We start from the raw sequence: 26,602 nt of genomic DNA on the forward strand, positions 1-26,602 counted from the left end.
GAGTTCCTGCACTTACCCTGTCCTAGGATGGGGATATGTAAAGCCACGGGCTAAGGGGATCGCGGGTACTCCTCGTCCTTTCCCAGAAGGCATGCTGGAGGGCTGTGGATGGACTCCCCTAGCCAGCTGACCTCTCCCCACCCCGCCCCAGCAGCCGGCGGGTCACTTCAGGGCCAGTTCTCCCCAACCCCACCCTCAGTGCTCGCCCGCTCCTCCAGCTAGTCGTAAAGTGCAGTAAAGGCACCAGCGTTTTGCGGCACCGTAGGTGAGGGCGGCGGCGTGCGTATTCGCTCCGCGTGAATCCGCCCTTTCGGTACCCGCTTTTTCGGAAAGGCTTCAGTTAGCAACTTGGGGACCCAACTACAGTTTTCAGAGGGTAATTGACTGCTCTTGGTTTGGTGTAACGAGGAAAAGCGGGGTAGGGTTGTTTAAGAACACTCAGTCCAATCCTTATTTAAGAGGCGTGAAGTGAAGTAAGGTTCTCAGGCCTCGTTTGTGACTTGCCGTCCCTGCTTGTGCTATCTTGGTTTTCATTTTCATGTTCGTCGCTAGATTTTACGTATCTTCGGTGTAGTTGACACGTGTTTTTCTTGTTCGCTTCGTCCTGCAGTCTCCCTCCCCCTGGACTTTGAAATGCTTTACCTGGTCGGCTTGGGCCTGGGCGATGCCAAGGACATCACAGTCAAGGGCCTGGAAGTTGTAAGACGCTGCAGTCGAGTGTATCTAGAAGCCTATACCTCAATCCTGACTGTAGGGAAGGAAGTGCTGGTAGGTGCTTAAGGTTCTTCAGTCCCTGGGAAGAAAACTGTCTAACAGCTGATTTTCAGTATACTAAGCTGAACCCCATTTTCAGGTCTGCTTGTTTAAATCCTTTAAAACGCATCCCCTGCTCATTTTGGATCACCAGAATGGGAATAATACAACAACCAAGTGACTTGGAAAATGAAAGGGTGCTTTGTCTTACTTTACACGTCTAATTCTGTGGCTTTCTCCAGTAAATAGAAGAGTTATTTTACACTCCTGGGGATAGTTATCAAAATCCTTTATTTCATGAGCTACTCAAATTTTTTCTGAGTTGAGTGCTAATGAGGTACCGACGTAGCCTTGATGATTTGGTTATATATTCAGAAACCAAGCTGAAAGCTTCTTCCTTTGAAGTGTTTCCATAGGGAATGGTAATTGCCTTTCTGTCAGTATCCTATCCAGAGAGGTCTTAACTTTAAAAAGATTGCCAGTAAGGCTAATAATACACATACTCTTGTGTATATTGAGTGAGCCTGGAACTTAATAACCTTAGGGTTTGTAAATGTATCATACATTTAGCTTGCTCTTGTTAAGGGCTCTACATTTTGGAGGAAGGGTTAAGTAGTTCAGGTTCTTTGTCAGACTCCAACTAGAATGTAAATTAAGATGTAGAGAGTGGTGGACATGTTACAGGAGAAGGGAGAGGATTTTAGAATTGCCTGGTCTACCAAGGCTTCTGAACAAAAAGGTGACCTAGAGAATTTCAGGTCTTCCGTTCTCTCATATTCACAGCCCAGAGAATTCTGGTCTCAGAGTTACTTTAAAAGCTTAAGGAATTAAAGACTGCTACTTGAATTGGCCATGCACTAATGTGGAAGTTGTGGCTAATGGCCAGCTTGGATTTGTTGACTCTGATTTGTTGGGTTGGAATCAAAGTATTTCAGCTCAAGATAATAAATATTCCTCCTCAAGGAAAACTAGAATGAATTTAAATTTGTCTAAGAGAGTAGAGACAAATAACAAATCAGCGTTTTTATAGGATAAGATGTCAGGGCATGGCATAGAGGAAAGTTGGACCTGTCTTTACGCCTTCTCTGTTACATGTTACCATGTCACCTTGGACAAGTCCTTTAACTTTAGTTTTATACTTTGTGAAATGGGGATAATAATGCCTACCTCATAGGTTCTTAATGTAGTGCCTGTAGGAAAAATGTTGAGAAATGGTACTTGTTAATGGACACATTTCCAGATTTCTTTAAACCTTAGTAGCTTCATTTGTGAAAAAGGAGATAGTAACCAATTGGAGGGTTATGTAGGATTTTATTAAGATGATGTATTGGTTGCTATAATTTTTACAAGTTTTTTTTTTTTTCAAAAACGTATTGTTGGGGCTGGGCCCAGCCTCACCTACAGGTAAATTTTGTGTACTTTGTTAAGGTGCTGGAATATCTGTTCCTCCACAATAATAAGTGCTAATATTTATAGAATACTTACTATGCACTGTGCTAAGTGTTTTACATGTAGAACAGGAGTATTACTCTACAATTACTATTCACATTTTACAGGCACAGAGAAACTTGCCCAAGGTCATACAGATAGTAAGTGATATGAGCCAAGACAGAGTTGAGAAGCACCAGTCTTAACATTTATACCATGCAGTGTCTGTCTTAATACTCAGGGATAGATAATAGCTTTACAAAATAATGATTTCAGAGAATGTCCACAGAGAAGGTAGGATTCAAACAAAATGCTTTGTGTATCACAGGTTCCATTGGTCTGCTCTTCATGACCTCCTCCAGGTCCTTAGTTCATGTTTTTCCCTGAGCAAATTGGTGTGCAACATCAGCCACCTTTAATGACTCTTTTCTGGAATAAAGTAAGGTATAAATAAATAAATTCATGCCTTATATTGCCTAGTAAAATCTCAGAGCCACTTTCTCTTCAGTGACTTCCTTTCTATTTCCTTTCATTTCTCTTTTCTTTTTTTATAAACAAATTGATTTTTAAAAATTGTTGACATGTGCTCACACCTATATATACAGTCTGGTCTCAATAACTAGATAATTGTATATAGAGAAAAAAGATTGGAAAAATCTGTTTTCCTCAGTGAATATGTGCTTGTTTTTATCAATAATCACACAAAATAGTATTTTATAAATGGCACACATGGATGTTGCTAAAGAAATCTGGAATTTGGGGCACCTGGGTGGCTCAGTCGGTTAAGCATCAGACTCTTTGTTTTAGCTCAGGTCGTGATCTCATAGGTCCTGAGATGGAGCCCCAGTCATTCTTCACACTCCATGGGGAGTCTGCTTGAAGATTCTCTCCCACTGCCCCCCCACCCACCCATGCTATCTCTCTCTCTAATAAATCTTTTTTTATTTTATTTTTTTTAAGATTTTATTTATCAGAGAGAGAGAGAGAGCACAGCCAGGGGAGGGGCAGAGAGAGGAGGAGGAGCAGACTCCCCGCTGAGCAGGGAGCCTGATGATGTGGGACTCAATCTCAGGACCCTGGGATCATGACCCAAGCCCAAGGCAGATGCTTAACTGACAGAGCCACCCAGGCACCCTCAAATAAATAAATCTTCAGGGGCGCCTGGGTAGCTCAGTTGTTAAGCGTCTGCCTTCGGCTCAGGTCATGATCCCAGGGTTCTGGGATCGAGCCCTGCATCGGGCTCCCTGCTCAGCGGGAGGGCTGCTTCTCCCTCTCCCACTCCTCCTGCTTGTGTTCGCTCTCTCACTGTGTCTCTCTCTGTCAAATAAATAAATAAAATCTAAAAAAAAAAAAAATCTTCAAAAAAAAATTATGGAATTTATTTGTGCTTACATTGAAAACTAGTATTATTTATATGTGCTGTATTATTCAAAAGTTAATTAAAATAGAGACAGTGAAACCAGCAAAGAGTTTTAGTATTACACTTTGAATTTTTTTTTTAGACACTTTCTGTGAATAAATTATGATTTTATGTGCCGTTTTGGTGTAATACACCTGTACTGCCTTATACAAAGAGGTATAAGCTATGATCTTTGTTCTCAAGTGGTTCATGATTCATCTGTGTTATACTCAGGAAAACTTAATAATGGAAGATTTAAGTAACAATTCATGGCAACAGTGGCAGGAAGAAACTATAAAATTATATTGCTGGGAAGAACTTAGATCTTATTTAAGCCAATGTTGTTTTCATGAATTAAATAGTAGAAGCTGTCTCAAATATTAAATAATTACTAGTTATTAATTCCAGTTGAAATACATATAAGAAGATCACTTCAGGTTGTGGTGGCCAGAGAATACTATGGAATAGATGGAATTTGAGCTCTCTCTTAAAATAATGCATCCCAATCTTTTTGTTTTGTTTCTTTTGTTTTCATGGTCTAAATAGAAAATGGTAATATTTATACAGCTCTGGAGGGTAAATAGAGGAAGCTGTTTTGGCCAAAGGGGGCTAACTTTGGGGCTCTAGTTATCCTGTAGAAAGCAGAGATCACTAAGCTCTGCCTGTCTGTGCCTCATTTGGTTTTTTTTTGGTCTTCTTGGTTTTTTAAGTACGCTCCATGCCCAACGTGGGGCTTGAACTCACAGGCCCTGCAACCCTGAGATCAAGAGTCGCATGCTCTACCGTTTGAGCCAGCCAGGCACCCCTATGCATCATCTGTAGTACATGTAAAGTTTTGCGGTCAACCAATCAATCACTTGTTGGTTGTGACTTTGGGCAGTCACTTAACTTTGTGTTCTTTTTCTTATCTCTTAAACAGGGATAAAAATAGAGAGTATCTCATAGATTGTGATGAAGATCAAATGAATTCATATGCATAAGTTCTTAGAACTACACCTGACTCCAGAGTGATCTAATGTAATGTATTATATATATATATATATATTTTTTTTTTTTTTTTTAACAATTGTATTTATTTGACAGAGAGAGCACAAGCAGAGGGAGAGAGGGAGAAGCGGGCTCCCTGCTGAGCAAGGAGCCCAATGTGGGACTCGATCGCAGGACCCTGGGATCATGACCCAGGCCGAAGGCAGCCACTTAACCGACACCCAGGTGTCCCTAATGTAAATGTATTATAAATATTGTTATTATAGATAAGACTTGGTAAAGGGAAGAGAAAGAGATAGTTACTATAGATAAGATTTGGTAAAGGTAAGAGAAAGAGTATTCCTTACTGAAGAAAAAAATAATTGTGAGCAAAACCATGGAGGAGATAAGCACAATAATTTGCTATACTTGTTCTTGGGCATCATGAAAATAACTTTCGTTTTCTCCCAGTGTATCCGTTTCCCTTTCTTTTCTTCCTAATCTGCTTCATCTGGATACCAGCTCACTCTACTTGTCTTCCTATCCAGCTGCAGCTCGCTAGTGGAGGGACAGACTTCCCCCTGAGAAAGATGAGGCAATCATCTGTGACCTTTATTAACTTACCATTTGTCTTTCCCTTAAATCTGAATCTGTCTTCCCCCAAGTCTTAGAAAATGACTTGTTAGATGAGGTTCTCAGCCTGTTGAAGACAACTCTACTAGGTGTGTTTTCTCCAAACCTCTTCCTCTCCCTTCCTCTGAAACCTTATTCCCATCGTTTATTCTTTCTTCGTTATGTTTGATGTATATTAACTTCCTTCTCCCCTCAACCTGAAACCATATTCAAATTTTGTCCATTCTGAAATCTCTCCCCTTTTAAACCTCTTTTCTCCATAGTTATTATTGTTTTTGTCTCTTCTTTATCCAAAGCTTTTTGAAAAAGCAGTGTACATTTATTATCCCCACTTCACTCATAGCTCGGACTCCTGCAAGCTGACTTCCGTTCCTCTGAAATATTTCTGTTTGTTGAACAGTTACTTAGTAGCTGAGAATGCCACAGGATAGTTTTCAATTCTTACTTGTTTTACTTCTTCTGACATAGTTGATCACTCCTTGAAACTGGCTTTCATGACATTACTTTCTCTTGGTTTTACTTGTATTTTTCCATTTTTTTCAGTCCCTTTCGTAAGCCCTTATTTCTCTGTTCCTTCCTTCAATGTTACTGTGGTTGGGGTTTTCTTTAGGTTTTGTTTTCTTGTTTATGTATCCTACTTCTAGGCTCTACTTTTTATTTTTTTACTAGGTAATACATTAAATGGTATAAAATTCAAAAGATACTAAATGATATATACATTGAAAGATTTCTATCGTGGTTCCCCTTCCTGGAGGCAGTTATTGCTAATTTCTTATGTATCCTTCCAGAAATACTCAAAAGTAATTTTAATTTTGATTTTTTTACCCTGTCCCCCTTACAAAACCTGCCTACCTAAAGCAGGAATGAATTTTGAGTTTTGCCTTCATTTTCATGAATGGAGAAGATTAGGGCTGATACTGTACAAAAACTGGCTAATCAGTCATTGAATAATAAATAATATAAATGTAAAATTATTTGTTAAATAACACTGCCTTTTTTAACCCCTCTTCCCTGACTCTTACTAGGTTCCATGCTCTTGTAGCACTTAATGATATGGTAGATAATTCCCCACTAAACATTATAAGCCACAGGACAGGGGCCACATATGTCTCATTTACCATTGTTTCCCAACATCAAGCATAGAATTTGGTGTGGAGATTGTGCACAAGAAGTGTTCTTCAAGTGAGTGAATTTACCAAGTCGGTAAATTAAAAAGAATGTAATACCAGTTTCTTACTGCTTTTGCTCTTTCTTCCCCTTTTTAAGCGCCCCCCCCCGCCCCAAGAGCATCAGCCATTTAGTTATACTGGACTGTTTGGCTATGTGTGCACAGGTCTGCATATGTGGATAAGTTTGTTTGTTTGTTTTTAATAAATGTGTGTTTCAATTAAATAATGAAATGTTTCTTAGGATAAGTGATAAATATAGAGTGATACATGATAGGTCTTGAGGAGAGTGGGGTTTTCTTTTTTAAATCATTTATAAAATATTGGCTAGGATTTAGGATTACTGCTAGCATTAAGCTAGTAACATGTGACTTTTTGATCTTAAGAAATGTTAGTTCAGGAAAAAATATCATTTTCTTCAGTTTTCTATAATCATACGTTTGTCCTCTTAGATATATGTGAATATACATGTTCTACCACTAATAAGTTTTCTGGACTCATGAAATTAAAGTAAGTTATATACAAATTAATGATTAAGAAAAAATTACGGTAAAGGTGAAAATAAAAACATTTTTCATCTGTAAAAACATTGTCATTGGGAACTTCTGGAGCATTATCTCTGAGAAGATATGCAGAAAAAGGGAAGAGATCTTTTTTCACATTTCAGGGACAGATTTTAGTTAAGTATTAGGCAATAATTATCAGAGTTGGAACTATGGCCTTTATCTTCAAGTGCTTAATCATTTGCTTATTTACTCTTTTGCTTGACAGATAAATTATTGAGTACAGCAGTCCTTGTAATGTTTGACATCTGATATAATCCTTAAAACTCAAACTTCTCAGCATGTAAGAAATAGTATTTGTCTATGCATTCACTTTTACTATATTGGAATTACATATTACTCCACAGGAAATCAGTTAATAAGATTCATGACCTTTCATAATAGTTTGTAACCACCACCACATGACCATTAGCACACTAGTTCACTCTCTGTACTTACATGCTGCCACCCCAGTTAAGGTAAACCTCCTGGGTTTATTTGCTAGAGTTGAACTTCAGGGGATTGGTTCACAAAGCACTTTATATGGAGACTTCCTATATGATTAGAATTTTTTTCTTTCCTCTGCAACTCTGCCTTTTTAGCAGGAACTAGGAAATACAGTTTTAAATTAATCTTTCCTGCAATTATATAGGAATGTTTGCTGGCTCTATAGATAACTAAATCCTAATTTTCTATTGTTTCTCATTGAAATTACCTTTTATTTTAGCCAGGGTCCTGTAGGTTTTCCTATGGAAAATTTAATAAAACCCAAATTACCATGTATGTTTATAATTATTATTTAACATATTCTGTATTACTGTGTTTCTGAAATAAAGCTCATGCATACGTGTTCTCTGTTCATTCTACGGTGTTCTGCCTGATCTATTAGACTCAAATTTAGAGGTAAATTTAAAATGCAGAAAGCCTCAGATGTTAGGAGGTCTACCTTCTCTTGGGATATTAAGATAGCCCCAAAGACAGAGTTTAATTGCAACATGATATAGAGTGCTGGCTCACTGAGGAGTCCTATTCAATGATCTGTGTTTGGATGGTTGCCAAGATTTGCACCAGCCCAGACAAAAATTGGTGTGTGTGTGTGTGTGTACATGTGTTGAAATGGTCACCTGCTGTTTCATTTTGATATTGGACTTAAATCTATAGGAAGAGTTTTATGGAAGAAAATTGATTCTTGCTGATAGAGAAGAAGTGGAACAAGAAGCTGATAATATTTTAAAGGATGCTGATATCAGTGATGTTGCATTCCTTGTGGTTGGTGATCCATTTGGGTAAGTCAAAGCAGGTATTTTGAGTTTTAATTTATTTGCTTTTTAAAAAAAAAAATCAGTAAGAATTATTCTGTTATATTTAAAACCTTTTACTTGCCAGGTCCTAATAAAGGACTGTGTTACCTAGGTTCTAAAATTTCATTAACTTTCATTATCTTTGAGATTAATGAAGAAAATCTGTTTGATAAGGATGTCGTCATATGTATCACTTACATTGGTTATTAATTGTCAGTTCTAAAGTTTGTATCATTGCTCCTGCTATTCTTTTAGAAGGTAGCTTAGGGCATCAAATGACTTAACTAGTATGTCATTATTAATAAGTGTATTACATTATCAAGAGTCATACCTACCATTTATTTTGCAGGCAGATCGCAAGCATCTTCTACTTCCTTTGTCCTAGGCTTTTTTTTTCCTTTTTTAATCACCTCATATTTAGCAATATTGTCACTTTACTTGCCTTGAATTTAAAATCTGTCCAGCTTCAAATTTCAATTTCTTATATCCATTGGGAGCACTGTTCTTCCCCATTACTAAAAAGATGGGTTTCTACTTGTCTAGTTAAGTATCATCAATCTCTAATGTCAAGCCAAACAGAGGAGTTCTTTGTTTCCAGCTGGTGACCCAAGATTTATGTCACAGATTTAAGGAACATAAGGACAATTAAATCACTATGAAATCACCACCAAGGATTTTTTTCAAAAGAATGGAGTTACATGTGCATGTGTCTGTCAAAAAAAAAAAAAAGTAATTTACATCAATGTGGTGTGCCAAAGATTGTGTTTCATTATACTTGGTTGCAAATGACATTGTGCAATCACATATTTTAAAATATCCAAATTGTTTTAGCCTCTGACATTGTTTTCTGTAAAAGTAAGTCTTCCTTGAAATTAGCAGTACCTATTTTCCTTTTTTTTTTTAAGATTTTATTTATTTATTTGACAGAGGAGAGAGAGAGCATAAGCAGGGGGAGCGATAAGCAGAGGGAGAGGGAGAAGCAGGCTCCCCACTGAGCAGAAAGCCCAATGTGGGGCTCCATCCCAGAACCCTGGGATCATGACCTGAGCCGAAGTCAGATGCTTAACCAATTGAGCCACCCAGGCGCCCCTCCTTTTTTTTTTTTTTTAAGCCACAAAATAGTAAAGTAAAGGTAATGAAAAATCCTATATATAAAATGTCTTGGAACTCTTGTAGGATTTTCTCATTGCGCTGGATTCTGGCCAAAGTCCCATATTTTTTATAGTGACATCTTCTGAACTCTCCAAATTTCCTTACTTGATGGTATCGCAATTCTTAGAGTTACCTGAAAGAGTAATCTCAGAGTCACTTTTGACTTTCATGGCATCCAGTCACTGACGAAGTCCAATAAACCAGTACTACTCAGTGCGGGGTTTACAGACTGGTGCCAGCCCACAAACTTACTAGTCCATGATGAGAACTACAGAAATTGAGAGTAAGCATTTAGGAATTTTTTTTTTTTTTAAAGATTTTATTTATTTATTTGAGACAGAGAGGATGAGAGACAGAGAGCATGAGAGGGAGGAGGGTCAGAGGGAGAAGCAGACTCCCTGCCGAGCAGGGAGCCCGATGTGGGACTCGATCCAGGGACTCCAGGATCATGACCTGAGCCGAAGGCAGTCGCTTAACCAACTGAGCCACCCAGGTGCCCAGCATTTAGAAATTTTATAGCAGTTTTTAAAAGTAATTTTGTTTCTGCTGTATCTCATAATAAAAATTTGGAGCTTATATTTTCTATTACTTTATATTTTATTTTTCTAATCACTAATTTTACAAAACTATTGTTCCATGACAATTTAGAACTTAAAGTATTAGCTTTTCACTAGTTTGAGAAGCACTGCTTTTGACTTTTTTTTTTACTTATAGTTATTGGTTTATTATATAATAAAGGATATGATAAAGGATACAGGGGCGCCTGGGTGGCTCAGTCGTTAAGCGTCTGCCTTCGGCTCAGGTCGTGATCCCAGGGTCCTGGGATCAAGCCCCACGTGGGGCTCCCTGCTCGGCGGGAAGCCTGCTTCTCCCTCTCCCGCTCCCCCTGCTTGTGTTCCCTCTCTGGCTGTGTCTCTCTCTCTGTCAAATAAATAAATAAAATCTTTAAAAAAAAAAAAAAAAGGATACAGAGGAACAACCAGATGAAGAGGTACATGAAGAGAGATCCAGAAGAGTCCCAAGCATGGGAGCTTCTGTCCTGGAGTTGAAGTAGGCCATTCTCTCAGCACATAGATGTGTTCACCAACCCAGATGCTCTTTAAATGCTGTAGTTCAAGGACTTTTATGGAGGCTTCATTGTGTAGGCATGATTGATTTTTAACTCAATTTCCAGCCCCAATTTTTATATTGTTTTATTCCCTAGTTTAATATAGTAGCCTTTTGCCTGGTCCCAATGCAGACTCTTACTTCATTACCTACGTTGTGGTCAAATTTATATTTGTGAAACCACAATTTGAAAATCTTAGTTGAGCTCAGAATGAGAGTTACTAGGTCCATCCATTGGCCAGATATGAAAAATACTGTTCAACCTTCCCTTCTACCTGTCCTTGTCCTAAAGCCCACACTCATGGCAACCAGTTTGCCCTTCCCTGATCATCTTGCTTTGTCATTCTGTACATCTGGTCAAACTCTTCATCTATAATGCCCTTTGCTATATATCTGATTGTCACAAGTCCAGCCATCTTTTGAAGCCTAACTCAAATACCACATTCTCAGTGATGCAGTCCTTTATTACCCTGATTAGGGTAATAACGTCATTCATACGTTTTCATACATTGCCTCACAATGTATTTTTTTTTTTTATAAATGTACATATCTACTCTCTAGGTTTGTAGGCTGTCCTTCACACTTTTATCTCCCTAGCTTCCTTCACAGTGTAGTAGATATCAATTAAATATTAAGGGAAAGAGTTGTTTAATATTTTGCCTGAGGTCACAAGAGAAGACCAAGCATATCTTGGACTGACGTTTATCCATTCAACAAATATCTTTGGAACACCTATCTCATGACAGACACTCCTACATGCTGGATATATGTTAGATGATAAAACACGGGGTTTATCGTTTAGTAGAGGAGGTTGACATCAGTCAAAGAGAAAATAACAAATTTAAAATTTTGGTAGGCCTGTAAGGGGAAAAAAAAGGACTAACAGGAATAGGCTAATTTCTGTGGGGTTATATGGGAAATCCTTTTTGTTGAGGTAAGATTTAAGTAGGTATCTGAAAAATAAAAGGAATAGCAGAAGGGAAGAGCAGCATTGTAAGCAGAGGGAACTGCAAGAATGTATTCAGGGACCTGGAAGAGCATGGTGAGTGGGCGGGGGGAGGGAGTGAGAAGGAGTTCAAGAGGTAGGCAGGACCCAGATCATGTAAGACCTAGGAGGGGATAGGGATTTTGTTTGAAGTACTCTGGTAGGGACACCTGGGTGGCTCAGTCGGGTTAAGCATCTGCCTTTGGCTCAGGTCATGATCCCAGGGTCCTGAGATCGAGTCCTGCATTGGGCTCCTTGCTCAGCAGGAAGCCTGCTTCTCCCCCTGCCTGCAGCTCCCTCTGCTTGTGCACACGTTCTCTCTCTCTCTCTCTCTCTGACAAATAAATAAAATCTTAAAAAAGATGAAGTACTCTGGTAAATCTTTGAAGGATTTTAAGCAGGAAAGAATCACAATCTGATTGACATTCTTAAATGATCACTCTGAATGCTCCCATGAGTGGATTTTAGGGAGACCAGGTGGCTTTGGTAGAAGAGAGAAAAAGGCTAAGTGGGAAAAGTCAAGGAAGAATGCCAGCATGTATGTAGGTGAGGAAAAGGAAAGAAGCAAGTTTTCCAGAATTCCAGCTTTAGGAACTGAGTAATTGATGGTGCCAGTTCTTGAAAAGATGAAAACTTGTGGGGAAAATAATTGGGGAAGACACGAATTGGTTCTGGAAATGTTTTAAATTTGGGATGTCATGTAGGCAATTTGATATCTGCTGCTGGAGCTCAAGGGAGAGTTACCCTGGATATATGGTTTTTGAAGTTACGAGTATTTATCGGGGGAGAGGGAGAGCTAGGATGTTTAAAGCCAGAGAAATGGATGAAATCACTAGGAAAGAACAAGGGGAAGAGAAGATAAAGCCTTAGGAAACTTGCATTTCATGGTCTGTCAAGAGCCAGAGGAAGAAGAAAACCAAGATAATGTGTTGTCACAGAAGCCCAGAAAAAAAGAAGACTTTAGAGAGGAAAGAGTGGTTAACTCTAATACACTGCTGAAAGTTTGGGCCGAGGATGAGGATAGAACTAAGTGTAAATTTAAAGGCATGGAGTTTGGAGTTTTTCATTTGTGGCTTTATGGAGGAGTTGGTGCTTGAGCTGGGTCAGATTTGTTCTTTTCTCTTTGATTGATGTCGACCTCCTCTACTAAACTATAAACCCCTTATTTTATCATATAACATAGGTGGAAATTGTAGAGGAGGTCAGCAGGGGGTGGGAGGGGGAAGGGGGGGAGAATTCCACATAAATGAAGAATTGAGGCCTGAAAAAGTGCTTCCATGATGTTACTACCCTGCTCAAAAACCTTAAATGACTTTTTCATGGCCTAAATCTTTTAACAAAATCTATCTGCTTTCTCCTTTGGCTACTCTTCTTTTTGACTATGCTAGAGCCCAATTGTACTACTTTGCCATTTCATAAGTGTTTTTGGAGTATTCATCTTCCGTGTCTTTGATCATACTTTTTTTTTTTTTTTTAAGATTTTATTTATTTATTTGAGACAGAGAATGAGAGGGAGGAGGGTCAGAGGGAGAAGCAGACTCCCTGCCGAGCAGGGAGCCCGATGCGGGACTCGATCCCGGGACTCCAGGATCATGACCTGAGCCAAAGGCAGTCGCTTAACCAACTGAGTCACCCAGGCGCCCCTGATCATACTTTTTTCTTAAAATAGACTTTTCTTACCAGCTAACTTACATATATTGTGAAATGATTACCTCAGTAAGTTTAGTTAACATCCATCATACAAAAAAAAGGAAGAAAAAAACTGTTTTTTTCTTGTCATGAGCAATCTTAGGATCTACTCTCGTTAATGACTTTCAAATATACCATACAGCAATGTTAAGTCTAATCCTCCCCAGTTTCTATTTAGTAAAATAGTAGATTCTTTAAGACCCTGTTCAGATGCTACCTCTTCCATGAATCCTCCACTATTTTATTCAGGAGTGAGTGCCTTTTTTTTTTCTTTTCTTTTTTTTTTTTTTTTTTAACTCCTAGGCAATTAATTTGCTCTATGTCATTAACTAATCGTGTGTAATCTTATATTCAGATTTGTGTAATAATTATTATACTATAGTTATTCTTCATTTACTCACTGGATTACTATTGAGATACAGTCGTTGGGGATATAGTAGTTGGAGACGGGATGGTAGGGAATATGTACATTTTAATTGGGCTGGGAATTATGATTTCTATGCATTAAATGGATAAACCAGGAGGAGAATACAGAATGCAGCAAAGCACTAAAATTCTTCCTTACATACAACAACAAAAAGTTATTTGTTTAATTTTAAGCCCCTTTCCACTTACTTGAATAAAAACTTTAAAAAGAAAATTACTTAAATTCTTTATTCTCATATTTTTAAAATTATAGTATATGTCACGTAATATTTACCACATTAGCCATTTTTAAGTGTGCAGTTCAGTGGCATTAAGTAGTGTAACTATCACCATCATTCACTCTTAAATTCCTGAAGAAGGTAATTGAAAGTCAGTTAAGGGCTGACCCTCCTCCCTCTCATGCTCTCTGTCTCTCATTCTCTCTGTCTCAAATAAATAAATAAAATCTTTAAAAAAAAAAAAAAAAAAAAGAAAGTCAATTAAGTCAGTTGATGTAGTTCTCATCTTTTTCCTCTTGTCCAAGTTATTGATGGGAATGTGGACGTTAATCACATAAAGAATGTAAATGACTTTTTAAAAAATACTACATTAATAGATCTGACCCGGTCATGTGAGAGATGACAGTCTTAAGCTTTCTGTCCCCGTAAAGAATAGTTGGACAGAGTCATCATTAAACAAATTTTAATGATGGTTCCATTTTGTTATTCCATTCCTTATTTTAATATGCTCTGTAACTATATATATTTTATAATCATTGAACACATAATTTTTTATCCTTAATGTTGTGTGCCTTTTCCTTCATGGCATACACATACATAAAAATATATCTTTATTCAGTTGTCTTTGTGCTTTTATGTAGGTCATTTGATCGTTTCCATTCCAAGAACTGCATTTGAACAGTACTTGGCACCTAGTAATTACCTAATAAATGTCAGCATTATTATCATTAGTCCATTTATTTTTCCAATATAAGTAAAGCTGCCATGTTTGGATTAATGTATATGATCCTTTTTCCCCTCCTTCCGTTCTCCCTTCCCCACATTTTGGATTTTTTTCCCTCCTTTAAAATCAGTTTATAATACCCAAAAAATCAAAAGTTTTGAATATGGGTATTTTCAAGCGTGTATTGTCAAATTACTTTTCAGAAGGACTGTACCAGGGTGTCTGGGTGACTAAATTGGTTAAGCATCTGACTTTAGCTCAGGTCATGATCTCAGGGTCCTGGGATTGAGCCCCGCATTGTATCAGGCTCCATGCTCAGCAGGGACTCTGTTTGTCCCTCTCCCTCTCCCTCTGCTCCCCCACCCCGCTTGTGCTCTCTCTGTCTTTCTCTCTCAAATAAATAAATAAAATGTTTAAAAAAAAAAAAAGTACTGTACCAATTTATAGGGCTTCCTATCACTTTTACCATATCCTTCCAAATATTAGTGAATTTTCAGATCATAAGCCATACATTGTCGAATATGGCAGTACTATATCTGCAAACTAATGTTATTATAAAATAAAGTTTATTTCATACACACACACACACACACACTTTTCCAGTCACCATAACTGAAGCGTTTTCATGACCCTGGACCAGAAGGAATGCCCAGTATAATGGTTTAAGCTTGTGTTTCAAACCAATTTTTTCTTTTTCATGAAGCAATATACTTTGGGTAATCATGATGATAAAATACCAGTTTTTCATAGCAGAAATCTGAGGGGCTTATTTAATCACATTTATGGCAGCATCACAAAATCAAATCACTTTGCCAGGTCATTAAATCTCCATAGTATACCAACCACATCTGGTCATTTTAAATGAAGTTGTGATAAAGAGAGAGAGAATTTTAAAGCAGGTTTTCTTCCTGCTTATCTATTCAAATAACTCAGCAAGTAACTAATTCAGTTTTCCTTAATCTTAGTGTTAAGTAGTAAAAGTCTATTGAAGATGATATTGAAAACATTCTTTATAACTGGCATTTATATTATTTTTTTTAAAAGCTTACTCTAAATCAAATTAATGATTGTTTTTCATACTAGTTTTTATTTTATGTGTGATTAAAAACAGCCTTCCCTGGTGGGCATTTGTTAATCTGTTTCTGACTGCCTCATGGGGTGAAAGCCCTTGATCTTCCTACTTGGTATGCATTGACCAGTTGACAGGTTCTGCTGGTTTGTATGTAGTTTCTCAAACATGCTAATGTTGTTTTCCCCAACAGGGCCTGGAGTTTTCATCAAGGGGAAAAAAGGCCTTTAATAATGCAGTTCTAAATTGATGGGGGGCTACATTTCACAGTATCCGTATTTATTTTTACATATATTCTCTCTCCTCACAGTCTATCTAATTATAATCATTAGATTTATCTCAAAAAAGGAAAGGCAATAGGCAGGATATGCACGCACATACACATGCACACATACCAATTATATATACAGTAACCAGACTGAAAACAGTTATAAATAAAATCACTGCTAGACAGATGTAAAATCCAACTAGGATTGTATCAGATAGAACCCTAATATAAAGGCAAAGAAGGACAGGCTACAGAAATGTTCTGTACCATCTGCCTTGTATTTCAAAACACAAAAAAGAAACCTTCAAAATAGAGCAGAAATCAAAGAGTAGGTCTATCTGTGCTGTCATTTAGAACTCAGAGCAGTCATTTTAAGAGTTTAAAGGGCCTGTTAGGCCAAAAAGTTTGAGAATTGCTACTCAGGAGTTCACTTGCTGAGCTTACATTCCACAGATGTCTTTGCAGGTATTATCAGGACAAAAGAGCAAGTAAAACTTCCCTTTCTCTGTAGCTGCCAAGGCTGCTTTAGGAGTGTGACAAGTGCAGTTCAGCATTATGAAGGGCATGTGGAGACTTAACACTTTTCATGTCAGAAAGCCCGGAAATTGAGGAAAAGCAGCCCCCATAACCCTTTGATTGGCTAGAACTCATGAAATACTACACCTTTACTGTCTTAAAAAGTCAGTGTTAGGGTGCCTGAGTGGCTCAGTTGGTTAAGCGTCTGCCTTCGGTTCAGGCCATGATCCCAGGGTCCTGGGATGGAGCCCCGCATGGGCTCCCTGCTCAGCGGGAAGCCTGCTTCTCCTTCTCCCTCTCCTGCTCCCCCTGTTTGTGCTCCCTCTCTCGCTGTGTCTCTCTGTCAAATAAATAAAATCTTAAAAAAAAAAAAAAGTCTGCGTTGGTTACTTTAATCCAACTTGACCTTTTCTCACTACAGGGCTACCACACACAGCGATCTTATTCTGAGAGCAACAAAACTAGGAATCTCTTACCGAGTTATTCACAATGCTTCCATAATGAATGCTGTAGGCTGCTGTGGTTTACAGGTAATACTACAAAGAAGGTATTTTTTTAATGGTAGTTAGCAAAAATGTTTTGGAAAACTATAAACTGCAGGTAGATTTTGTTCTATATCATGAATTTTAAGATGTTACTATTTTATATACATTAGTGGGTATGAAATTTTTTAATACTGAATTTTCTGTACTATTTTCCTATAACTTACATCTTTTTTCTCATTGGAATGGACCACTGGAATTTAGCTACAGAAAGATTTTAATCTTATATCCAACTTTTGCATACAAAAACAGGGAAATTTAATCTAATGAAATTGGCTAAGTTTTCCTAAAGCCTTTTCACATTTCTTCCAAATAGCTTATTCTGCATTGCTGAAGCATATTTTTCTACACAGTTGTTATTTGCTGTGCCATCAACAGCATTGTGATGCAGCATTTCTTAAAAGAATCTGTAAAAAGAACCAAAAGCCAGTCATATTAGGCTTTTAAGCCACCTTTGTAATTATTGCTGTATAAAGTTGGTTAATTTTAACCCAACAGTCTTGATTCTGAGGGGTTAAAAGAGTGCACCGTAACTGTTTCCAGGGTTTTCTTCCAAGCTTGAGATTTGTGTTCTAATGTTCGTATGTATATGATCTATGACAACTATGACTGCTCATGGCCAACATTGGTTTAAGACTTAATTGCTTGTTGGACACGTTCCTATTTTAGATACATCATAATAGAAAAAAATGTGCATCCTAGAATCTATGAAATGAAGTGTTCCCCACTATGTCTTCTGGAATGCAGAATTTAAAATTGATATTTATAACACTAAGATACATTAGCATCGGACACCAGTGCTGTGTCTGTAGCTTTAGAGGTTTCTATATTTTCTGCATTACCCAGGAAGAGTATCTCAATTTAATTGACATCCTGGCCAGTCATCTCAGAAATAACTGCCTTTGGTTCTGAAGAATCAGAGAAAAGGTATAAATGATTCACCTTTTAGTATTTGTTACTTGCTCTTAGTTATTAATTTAAATTGGCAAAAAACTTTGCTGTCTCTTTTGTCTTCTAATAAAATGCATACTTTAAAAAACCTTGCCAGTTCAAGTCTGCTTTATACTTTAAAGCCCTTCTGAGCACTTCTGGGTTGGAGTAAGTGAATGGAGTTTCTTCATTCTCAGTCCAGTATTCTTTTTTGTAGACAATGTACTTCTTAAGAACTGATGGTTGCCATGAAAAAGGAAAAAAAGAGAGGAATAAATTAATCTTGTGATAGACAAAGATGTGTAATAAACCTTAAGCTAATGGAATATATATATTTTTCATGTTGGTTTTATTTTTATTTCTGGTAGGGAAAGTTAACCTAGCCCCTTTCCATCATATTTTGGTCTAAATTATCATAACTTATCATTTAGAGGTTTTTGCTTCTTTTTAAGCATAACATTTTTTAAAAGATCCTTGTCTTCATCACATGTATATCTATCATTCATACTGGGAAGAACTAAACTAGAGTGACCCTGTCCTCCTGATCCTCTAGAGTGGTAGAGGGGTACAGTGTTATTGTTCTCATGTTTAAAATAGATGAAGGTATTTGAGAGGAAATTTACTGTGAGAATTGGCAGTCTCCATATAAGCCCTTAAGATCATATCCACATGGTACATAGATTTTTTTTTTTTTTTTAATTTAGCTTTCTCTCAGTCTTATTATATAGGATTTTTCTAGGCAGCCACAAAGCATTGTTTCCCCATCTGGGTTCTTTTCTCTAATCTGGGTATGAAAATGACTTACTACTTGTGTGAAAAACAGGAAGTGCCCTTTTAGGTTCTGTCTTATGTATTTGATGAAGTCTCTGTGAAGGTATACTTTTTGTACCACCCAAGTTATTTATATTCCAGGAGAAAGAGGTAATTATTGATACCTTTTATATACTTTTCTAAGATAAAAGGCATTAAAAATACAGTCATTATATTTATGGCACTTTTAAATTTTAAAACAAATGTTTTGACATTTGACATTTGTTTATGACATCCTGCATAATACATAAACTTTGGCGAAGTTCTCTTCCTTATAATGGCTGCTCTTTTTCTCTTGAGTATTTGGATCCACATTTATGGGAAAAACAATAATCTACACCAGTGGTTCTCAGACTTTAGTATTCAACAGAATTACTTAGAGGGCTTATAAAAGAAATGGCTGGCCTTCCCCTCAGATTTTCAGATAATAGTAGATACGGGGTGGTGGCCTAAAAATTTGCATTGCTAGCAAATTCTCAGGTGATCCTGAAGCTGCTAGTATAGGTACCCATTTTGAAAACCACCAACCTAGACAGATAAAAAATTTCTTAGAAAGTTATAGAACTGTACTTTCTTTTAGCATGGCAGAATTGGAAAAGTAGATTTTAGTTCCCAGAAATAGGCTTGCTAAATGTAGAATGTATTACCTTCCCATGTTCTCTTTCTCAATTTTTGAAAGGGAAGTGGGCACCACTTTCGAAAGACATTCTGTCATCTCTGTGAACACTTTCCCATGAGTTATTAGGAAAACAGCCATCAAGTTATTGAACAGAAGTGCTGTTTTGGGTACTGTGACAGACCTGAACAGTACATGCTTTGTAACTTTTTTTTTTTTTTTAAGATTTTATTTATTTATTTGAGACAGAAAGAGAGAGCATGAGCAAGGGTGGGGGGAGCAGAGGGAGAGGGAGAAGCAGACTCCCCACTGAGCCCAATGCAGGGCTTGATCCCAGGACCCTGAGATCATGACTTGAGCTGAAGGCAGATGCTTAACAAACTGAGCCACCCAAGCGCCCCTGCAACATTTTTACATTAGGTTGAAGAGTAGTAGTTTGAAATTCCTAACCTGGAAATGGGCACAGCTTTTTTTTTTTTTAACTTATCAATTTGTTAGCCCTTCTGAATTTTCTTATTGTTGTTTTCTAAAGCAGCACAGAGAGCTCAGAATTGACTGTTGAGTATTTTTCATTCACTTTGTAGTTTATTAACTAGCAAAAGACTCCTTATTATCACTATTAATGAAGATAACTAGTTGCATAGACTAACACTTCTAAATACACAAAACCAGTTGATATGCATTCTTTTATAGGTATGCCATAAAATAGAATTTTTTATTGCAAACGCCATATTCCTGTGAAAATTTTCCTTGTTAAATGGAATGTGTATTAGTGATTGCCAAGTTAGACATCATTAAGAGGAATAGTGATCCATTTATTCAACAAATATTGTTTGCCTTATTGTTTCCCTACTAAGTGCCTTTGGATACACTGATAAACCTGTCTGAGAAGGTCCGTGCTCTCAAAGAGCTTACATTCTAGTAGGAAGGAGAGGCAATAACACCAACAACAGAATAATGTCAGGTAGTGGGAAGTATAAGAAATTCAAGTACACTGATAAATGTTAGAGAGTTGGCTTTACTGTTGTAGTTGGGTTGTCAGGGGAGGTCTCACTAAGGTGGTGTTATTTAAGATTAGATATGAACCAAGAAGAAACTAGCATATTCTAGTCACAGGGAATGGTTTATGCAAAGACTCTAAAATGGAAATGACCTTGGCTCCTTGAAGGAACCAAAGAAGGGCTTATTGGAGAGTAGTAGGCAGGGAAAAAGCAATCTGAGGTCAGATAGGTAGATAGGATTGGATCACTAGGCTCTCTAATCCAATGTCAGGCGTTTGAATTTTATTCTTAGTGAATTGATCATGTAGAAGAGTATGATTAGGTTTAATTTACTTCCAGACTCTGAAGTCTCTCCTTTTGTCTTGTGAAGAATTAGTAGTCCTGGCATAGATACTAAGTATATGTATGTAAGTGAAAGAAGCATGACACAGAAGACCATATATTGTAGGATTCCGTTTATATGAAATGTCCAGAGAAAGCAAATTTATGAAGACAGTAATTAGTGGTTGGCTGGGAGTGAGAACAGATACTACTTACTAAATGTACATATGGGATCTGATTGGAGTGATAAAAATTTTCTAAAACTACATATGGTAGTGGTTGCACAATTTGGTAAATTTACTAAAAATCACTGAATATACACTTAAAATGGGTGAATGTTGTGGTATGTAAATTTATCTCAGTAAAGTGGTTTAAAAAATAAATTACAAGAGGTTTGCTAGATGAACAATAAGGTTAAATACATCCCCAACAGAGAGAAATGTTCAGTTAAAGAAGAGAGTCATGGAAGCACTTTGGAGCATCTGCATGGTATTACACACACACACCAGTGAATACATACATATGTACCACAAAACCTTGGCTTCCTAGAGATTAGTTAACACAAGATTGTGAATATGTGTGTTGGATAAAAACTGACTATGTATTGGGTAGAACTGGCAAAGGAAAAGTAATAATGGGAAAAGTTCAGAGTTGAACTGCAATTTAAAAGGTCTTGGTTTTACTTTTGCTCAGGCAGTTAACTAAGGAGTCCTCTAACTTTCCTGGATCTGGATAGTCAGGTTTCCTAACTGTTAAGGGGATGAGATGGGGACAGGGAGGAATGCTGGACAAGATCAGTGGTTTTCATATTGTATCAGGATCTATGAAGATGTTTTCAGCAGTTCTGCAGAAAATGAAGTACTTGAGACCCAATAGCAAAGAATAAATCCCGAAGGAGCCCAGTCTTTACCTTTACCCCTATTGATGTGCTGTTTAAGAATTTATTTGGAAAAAAAGATTCGGCAGTAAAAAGTATGAAGAATACTAAACTAGATAAACTTTAATATCCTCTAGAATTAGAAGCCAAAAAGCTGGCCTGTTTTCTAACTTTAGGCAAAGGTTACCTTGACCAAGATACATTAAATACTCAAATTTTCATTAAGTAAATCTTTGGAAGTTTTACGATTTAAATATTAGTTATAAACATGTATACTTTAAAATCACGTTCTTTGAAATTCCTAAGTAACAGATATTTCTGACACTTGTGTAATTTGTATTTTGAAGATTTCTCTAGTCAAAGAAAAATCAATCTGTTTGTGAAGAGCTAGGTAAGTTGGTTGTATTTAGGCATTCCCAATAATGAAAAATCAGGGTTTTTTGTCAGTACACAAAAGGCAAGAAGAACAAAGTCCTTTTCTGGAATTCTTCAAGTTAAGCATTTAGCACCTTAGTCATGCAGAATCAGAATTGCTTTCATTTACCATTGTTTCTGCTTTAGAAGAATTGTTTTAAAAAATAACTTTATTTTCCTTGATAATAAGTGACATATATACTCATAGAAAATTGGGAAAATACAGTAAGTGTAAAGAACATGCAAGCATCTATATAGTTCCACTACCTAGAAGTAACCAAAGTTAGTTACTAGTTTGGTATATTTTTTTTCAGTCTTCAGCTCTTATCTGTGTACATTGACCTGAAGGTGACAAGCCTAATAAAGAAGAAATTACAAATTCTAGCATATTTTCTTTGTGTGGTATTTATCATTTCTTGTTATCATTTGTGTAATAGAACAGATTCTTTTTTTAAACTGTGGTGACTAAAATGTGACTAAAATTGTGTTTGAGGCATTTTAAAGGACAGATAAATGAGACAGTTCAGTGAAACCAGGTAGCAGTGATTTCTGCATAAAAATGGCATTATCAGTTGTAGCTGATTTCAGGGAAAAGGTTGTATAATTTTCTCATCATTATGAAGTGCTTCCACTTTCTCTGTTGCGTGAGTGACCTTAATTATTGCCATATGTTCCTCTGTTTATAGAATACATTTCTACTTTGGAAAAAATGTATATTACTTTTTAAAAAGTAACAACTCATTTCCTTCCCTTTTTTCATAATACAACACTCACTATGATAAACAGCATTGTTTTGGCCTTGTGGTAGTTCTTTTTTTTTTTTTTTTTCTTTTAAAAAGGTTTTATTGTGATCTCTTCTTTTTACACCTAACAACTTTCCCCGAAGGGATGATACATAATCTTTATTCCAAAAGGACATATAGATGATGTACTGATAGCATCTGACCAGGGGTATCATTGATTGTTTCAAGTAAAAATTAAGAAGCTCTTTTTTTCCTTTTCATCCTTGGTGCTGATACCAGCTCAGCCCTTCACTCCTACTTCTTATCATTACTGACGTGATCTGGCTGTACATACGCTCTGATGTCTCTCAAGAACAAGACAGAGGGACTTGTTTGGGATTCCCTTGGACAGGTGCAGCTGGAATATCCAACAGGCTGGGCCTCGATTTATAGAGGTTTTTTTCATCATTTTTTCCCCTTAAATTTAGACTGTTAGAGCCAGATTACTAATCCAAGATCTGTGTTTACCTTCGGGGCTGACAAGCCCCACAGCCTGAGGATCACCTCAGCTAAGCCAAGGCTTCACCATAACAGGGCTCCTGAGCAGAGGTCGGCCTCAGACTTTCCTTCCACAAAGGAAGGGGTCAGTCATCCAGGAGGTCAAAGTCATTTCAAAAGCAAACAGCATCATGTGCCCTGCTGGCTCTTGGAGCTACAAACACAGAGCCATGAGCCTTGCACTTAATTCTTAAAGGACCTGTCTGGGCTCTCTCCTATCTCTGGGCTGACGGGGCTAACGGTAGGCTCCTTGCAATCATCATAACACTTATGCGTCCCCTGGTGCCCAGGGAACACACTGGCCACCTTGCTGCCTGTGTCACATGACCTTTCCTAACCTGCTACATCCTCACCAAAGAAACCCCGACTCCGGGGTCATCCTACTCCTGTTTTTCTCTTATTTGTGCTGATGCTTCAGCTGGGTGTGCTTCCGCAGTGGGCTCTGGCTCCAGAGGCAGAGATGGTGGCTTTGTGAGCTGGGATGTCCCTCCAGCACCTGAGGGGAGCTTCCTGTGTGCAGCTGCTGAAGACCTCGCCTGTCCCAGAGCTTGATTAGAGCCCAGAGGCTGCTGGACACCGGCAGCTTTGCTTGTTGAAGTGGTCCGGTGCTTTGACTTGGCATCTTTAACTGGTTTCGTCCAGACCAGTGCCTCCCCGACCTGGCGGGCAGCTCCCAGTTTCCGGGCCATCTCTACCCTTTGTCCAGGCGGGCGACTTCTGTGTAGGCTCTCTTGGCGTTCTCTGGATCTTCCAGATTGGTCAGGGCCACAGCCAAGAGCATGTAGAGCCCCCCCCATCTTTGGCGGAGGTTGATGGCTGCGTTGAGGGAATGGAAAGCCAACGCATATTGCTGCATGGTCAGGTGGACAAGGCCCGAATTACACAGAATCTTGCAATCGAAGGGAGCCAAGTAGTTGGCTTGCTTCAGGCAGTTGATAGCTGCCATGTATTTCTTCCCGAAGAAACACATTCCAATGTTACTCCAGAGCGGAGGACTTTCTGGAACAGCACAAGCTACAACTCTGTATTTGGTGAGGGCAACATCAAAGTCCCCATGGGTCTGCATCATGCTGCCTGCTGCCAAGATGGCCTTGTAGATGATAGGGTCGTAAGTCAGTGCATTTCCAAGGTGTTCAAATGCCTTCTGGTAAATACCGAGCTGTAAGTAGAGTAGTCCTAAAGTTGTAAGAAGTTCCATATTTTCTGGCGAGAACTCCACTGCTTTCTTGTAGATTTCGATGGCCTTGTCCAAGTCTCTCTCCAGCAAGTGGATCTTCCCTAGCATTATGTAAGTCAAATCATGCCTGTTAAGATGGAGGACATTGTGCAGCTGGTCTTGTGCCTTACTGAACTGTTTCAGATAAATGTAGCAGACTCCCAAGTTGTGACAGATCTCCCAATCTTTCTGGTTAAGTTTAGCTGCTTCATTATATACTTCAATGGCAGCTTTATGTTTTCCCAAAAGAAATAAAGATCTGGCCACCTGCTTGAGGTTATCAGCACACCAAGGGCTGAGAACAGCACACGTCTGAAAGAGTTCTAGGGATTCTTGGATATTTCCTTCCAGGCGAAATATTAATGCTTGGACATAGATAGTATATTCACATAAGCCCGGAGTCTCCGAAGCTGCTCCTTGATAATAGCCTTGTATACCTCATAATCCTTCTGGATATAGTGGAGATGTATCAACCAGTTCTGCTTCTCCAAAATCGGAAACTCTTGAGGTTAAGAAACTGGAAAAATTCCTCATAGCAGCTGGAGTGGTGGGGGGTGGGAGGCATGGGTGAGTGCTGTGAATTGTGTAAGACTGTCGAATCACAGACCTGTACCTCTTTTTTCAGCAGGGGTTTCTGAGATTCAGCAGATGCAGGAAACGGAGTTCTCGTCATGAGTCTCTCCTCAGCCATCTTGGCTCCGCCCACCGCTTTGCGGCCGGCCTTGTAGTAGTTCTTACTGGTAGTTTTCAAAAGCATTGAATTGATTTCATTGTTGTACAGGAACTAATGTGGAAATGATAAAACCTAACCTAGTACAGAGAACACTAAACTAGGTAATAAAGAGATCTGTGCTCTACATTGCTTCGTAACCTTAGAAGAACTCATCTAAGTAAGCTCCCTGTTCTTTTAGTAACTTCAGAATTATTTTGACCACCTGCTGATCATGGGCGTATTAAGAATGCTTTTCTTTCTATTTCCACTGTAACTGTTTTTTGGGGTTTTTTTTTTTGTCTTTTAGATTTTATTTATTAGAGTGCATGAGCAGGGGGAGGGGCAGAGGGAGAGGGACAAGCAGACTCCCTGCTGAGTGGGGTCTGCGCTCACGGGGCTCGATCCCAGGACCCTGAGAGCATGACCTGAGCTGAGGTCAGACGCTTAACCGACTGAGCCACGCAGGAGCCTCTCAACTGTAACTGTTTTTAGTCAATATTTTAATAGCCACCTTACCATCATTCTCTTCCACCTAATAGTTCTCTTTTTATCCCACAGTCCTGGCAAATCCTCATCCTGTACACAATATTCAGTTACTTTATATGTTTATGTGTTGGGCATATTATAAACTTGTTGGTTTACTCATCTTCACATCTTCCATTGCACTTTATCACAGTGCCATGCTAAAAATCAGTATGTGACAAATACTTGCTGAGTTGAATTGCTTATTTATTTACTTATCTTTTCCACCCCACCCCAAGCTGATTTATCTTTAGAATTATGTGCTTTAAAGCTTTGCACAGTGGCAGTATCATAGCCAATGAGGTTTATCTGAGGCGTGATTATTACTAATAGAATTATGTGCTTTAAATTAAAATTCTTTCATTTAATTCATATGTGGATTCTCTCATATGTGATAATATAAATTTTGTGGCTCTTTTGTCTTCAGCTTTATCTGTGTACCTAGTATGTGGCCATGTGCATAATCTTTCTTAGTGTCAGCAATATCAGTGTTACATCAGTGTTAAGAAAAGTGCATGTGGGAATTAAAAAAAAAAACAACTGTAAGACCAGTGTTTTGTATAGAAAACTAGTAACTCTTGAACATGTGGTTTTGTGGTACATTTTTTGACAACTCTACTGGGTCAGCTTTCTTTTACTTAACAGATTTAACTGATCTGATTTAGGATTTATGTTTATATGTAAAAGGTACATGTAGGGCTTCACAAAGTTCTTATAAGTAAGTTAAATTTTCTAATTTTTCTATGTGTGATGAAGATTTTTTTTTAAGATTTATTTTATATTAGAAAGAGTGCACAAATGGTGGGGAGGGGCAGAGGCAGAGGGAGAGGGAGAGAATCCTCAAGCAAACTCCCTGCTGAGCACAGAGTCTGATGCAGGGCTCAATCCCAGGACCCTGAGATCATGACCTGAGCCAAAATCAAGACTCAGATGCTTAACCGACTGAGCTACCCAGGCCCCCCAAGATGTTTTTTAACTTAAAAATCACAAACTATTTTTTATTTGAATATAAATGACAA

The 26,602-nt window shown here is 38.0% G+C and overlaps 2 protein-coding genes and 1 pseudogene across 4 annotated transcripts in view; 2 read left to right on the plus strand and 1 right to left on the minus strand.

Annotated features, from left to right (window-relative positions):
• Nucleotides 1–247: 247 nt before the first annotated feature.
• Nucleotides 248–26,602, plus strand: part of DPH5 (diphthamide biosynthesis 5) — a 38,820-nt gene continuing 12,465 nt past the window's right edge. For 2 of the 3 annotated variants that reach the window (XM_035017916.1, XM_035017914.1), the window contains exons 1-4: nt 272–376; nt 611–768; nt 8,049–8,173; nt 16,764–16,872. In XM_035017916.1, coding sequence (XP_034873807.1) covers nt 634–768; nt 8,049–8,173; nt 16,764–16,872 — 369 coding nt within the window. In that variant the 5' untranslated portion in view covers nt 272–376; nt 611–633. The other variant, XM_035017915.1, reaches the window with a different exon arrangement.
• Nucleotides 23,363–25,097, minus strand: LOC118019080 (Bardet-Biedl syndrome 4 protein-like). The gene is given in 4 exon segments (XM_035017917.1): nt 23,363–23,830; nt 23,833–24,756; nt 24,759–24,849; nt 24,957–25,097. Coding segments are annotated over 4 exon segments (1,416 nt in total). The 5' UTR covers nt 25,041–25,097; the 3' UTR covers nt 23,363–23,513.
• On the plus strand, nt 25,853–25,977 carry LOC118020523 (annotated as a pseudogene).

This window comes from Mirounga leonina, unplaced genomic scaffold, assembly GCF_011800145.1.
Source record: "Mirounga leonina isolate KUSES-001 unplaced genomic scaffold, KU_Mleo_1.0 Mir_173, whole genome shotgun sequence".
NCBI classification, from domain to species: Eukaryota; Metazoa; Chordata; class Mammalia; order Carnivora; family Phocidae; genus Mirounga; species Mirounga leonina.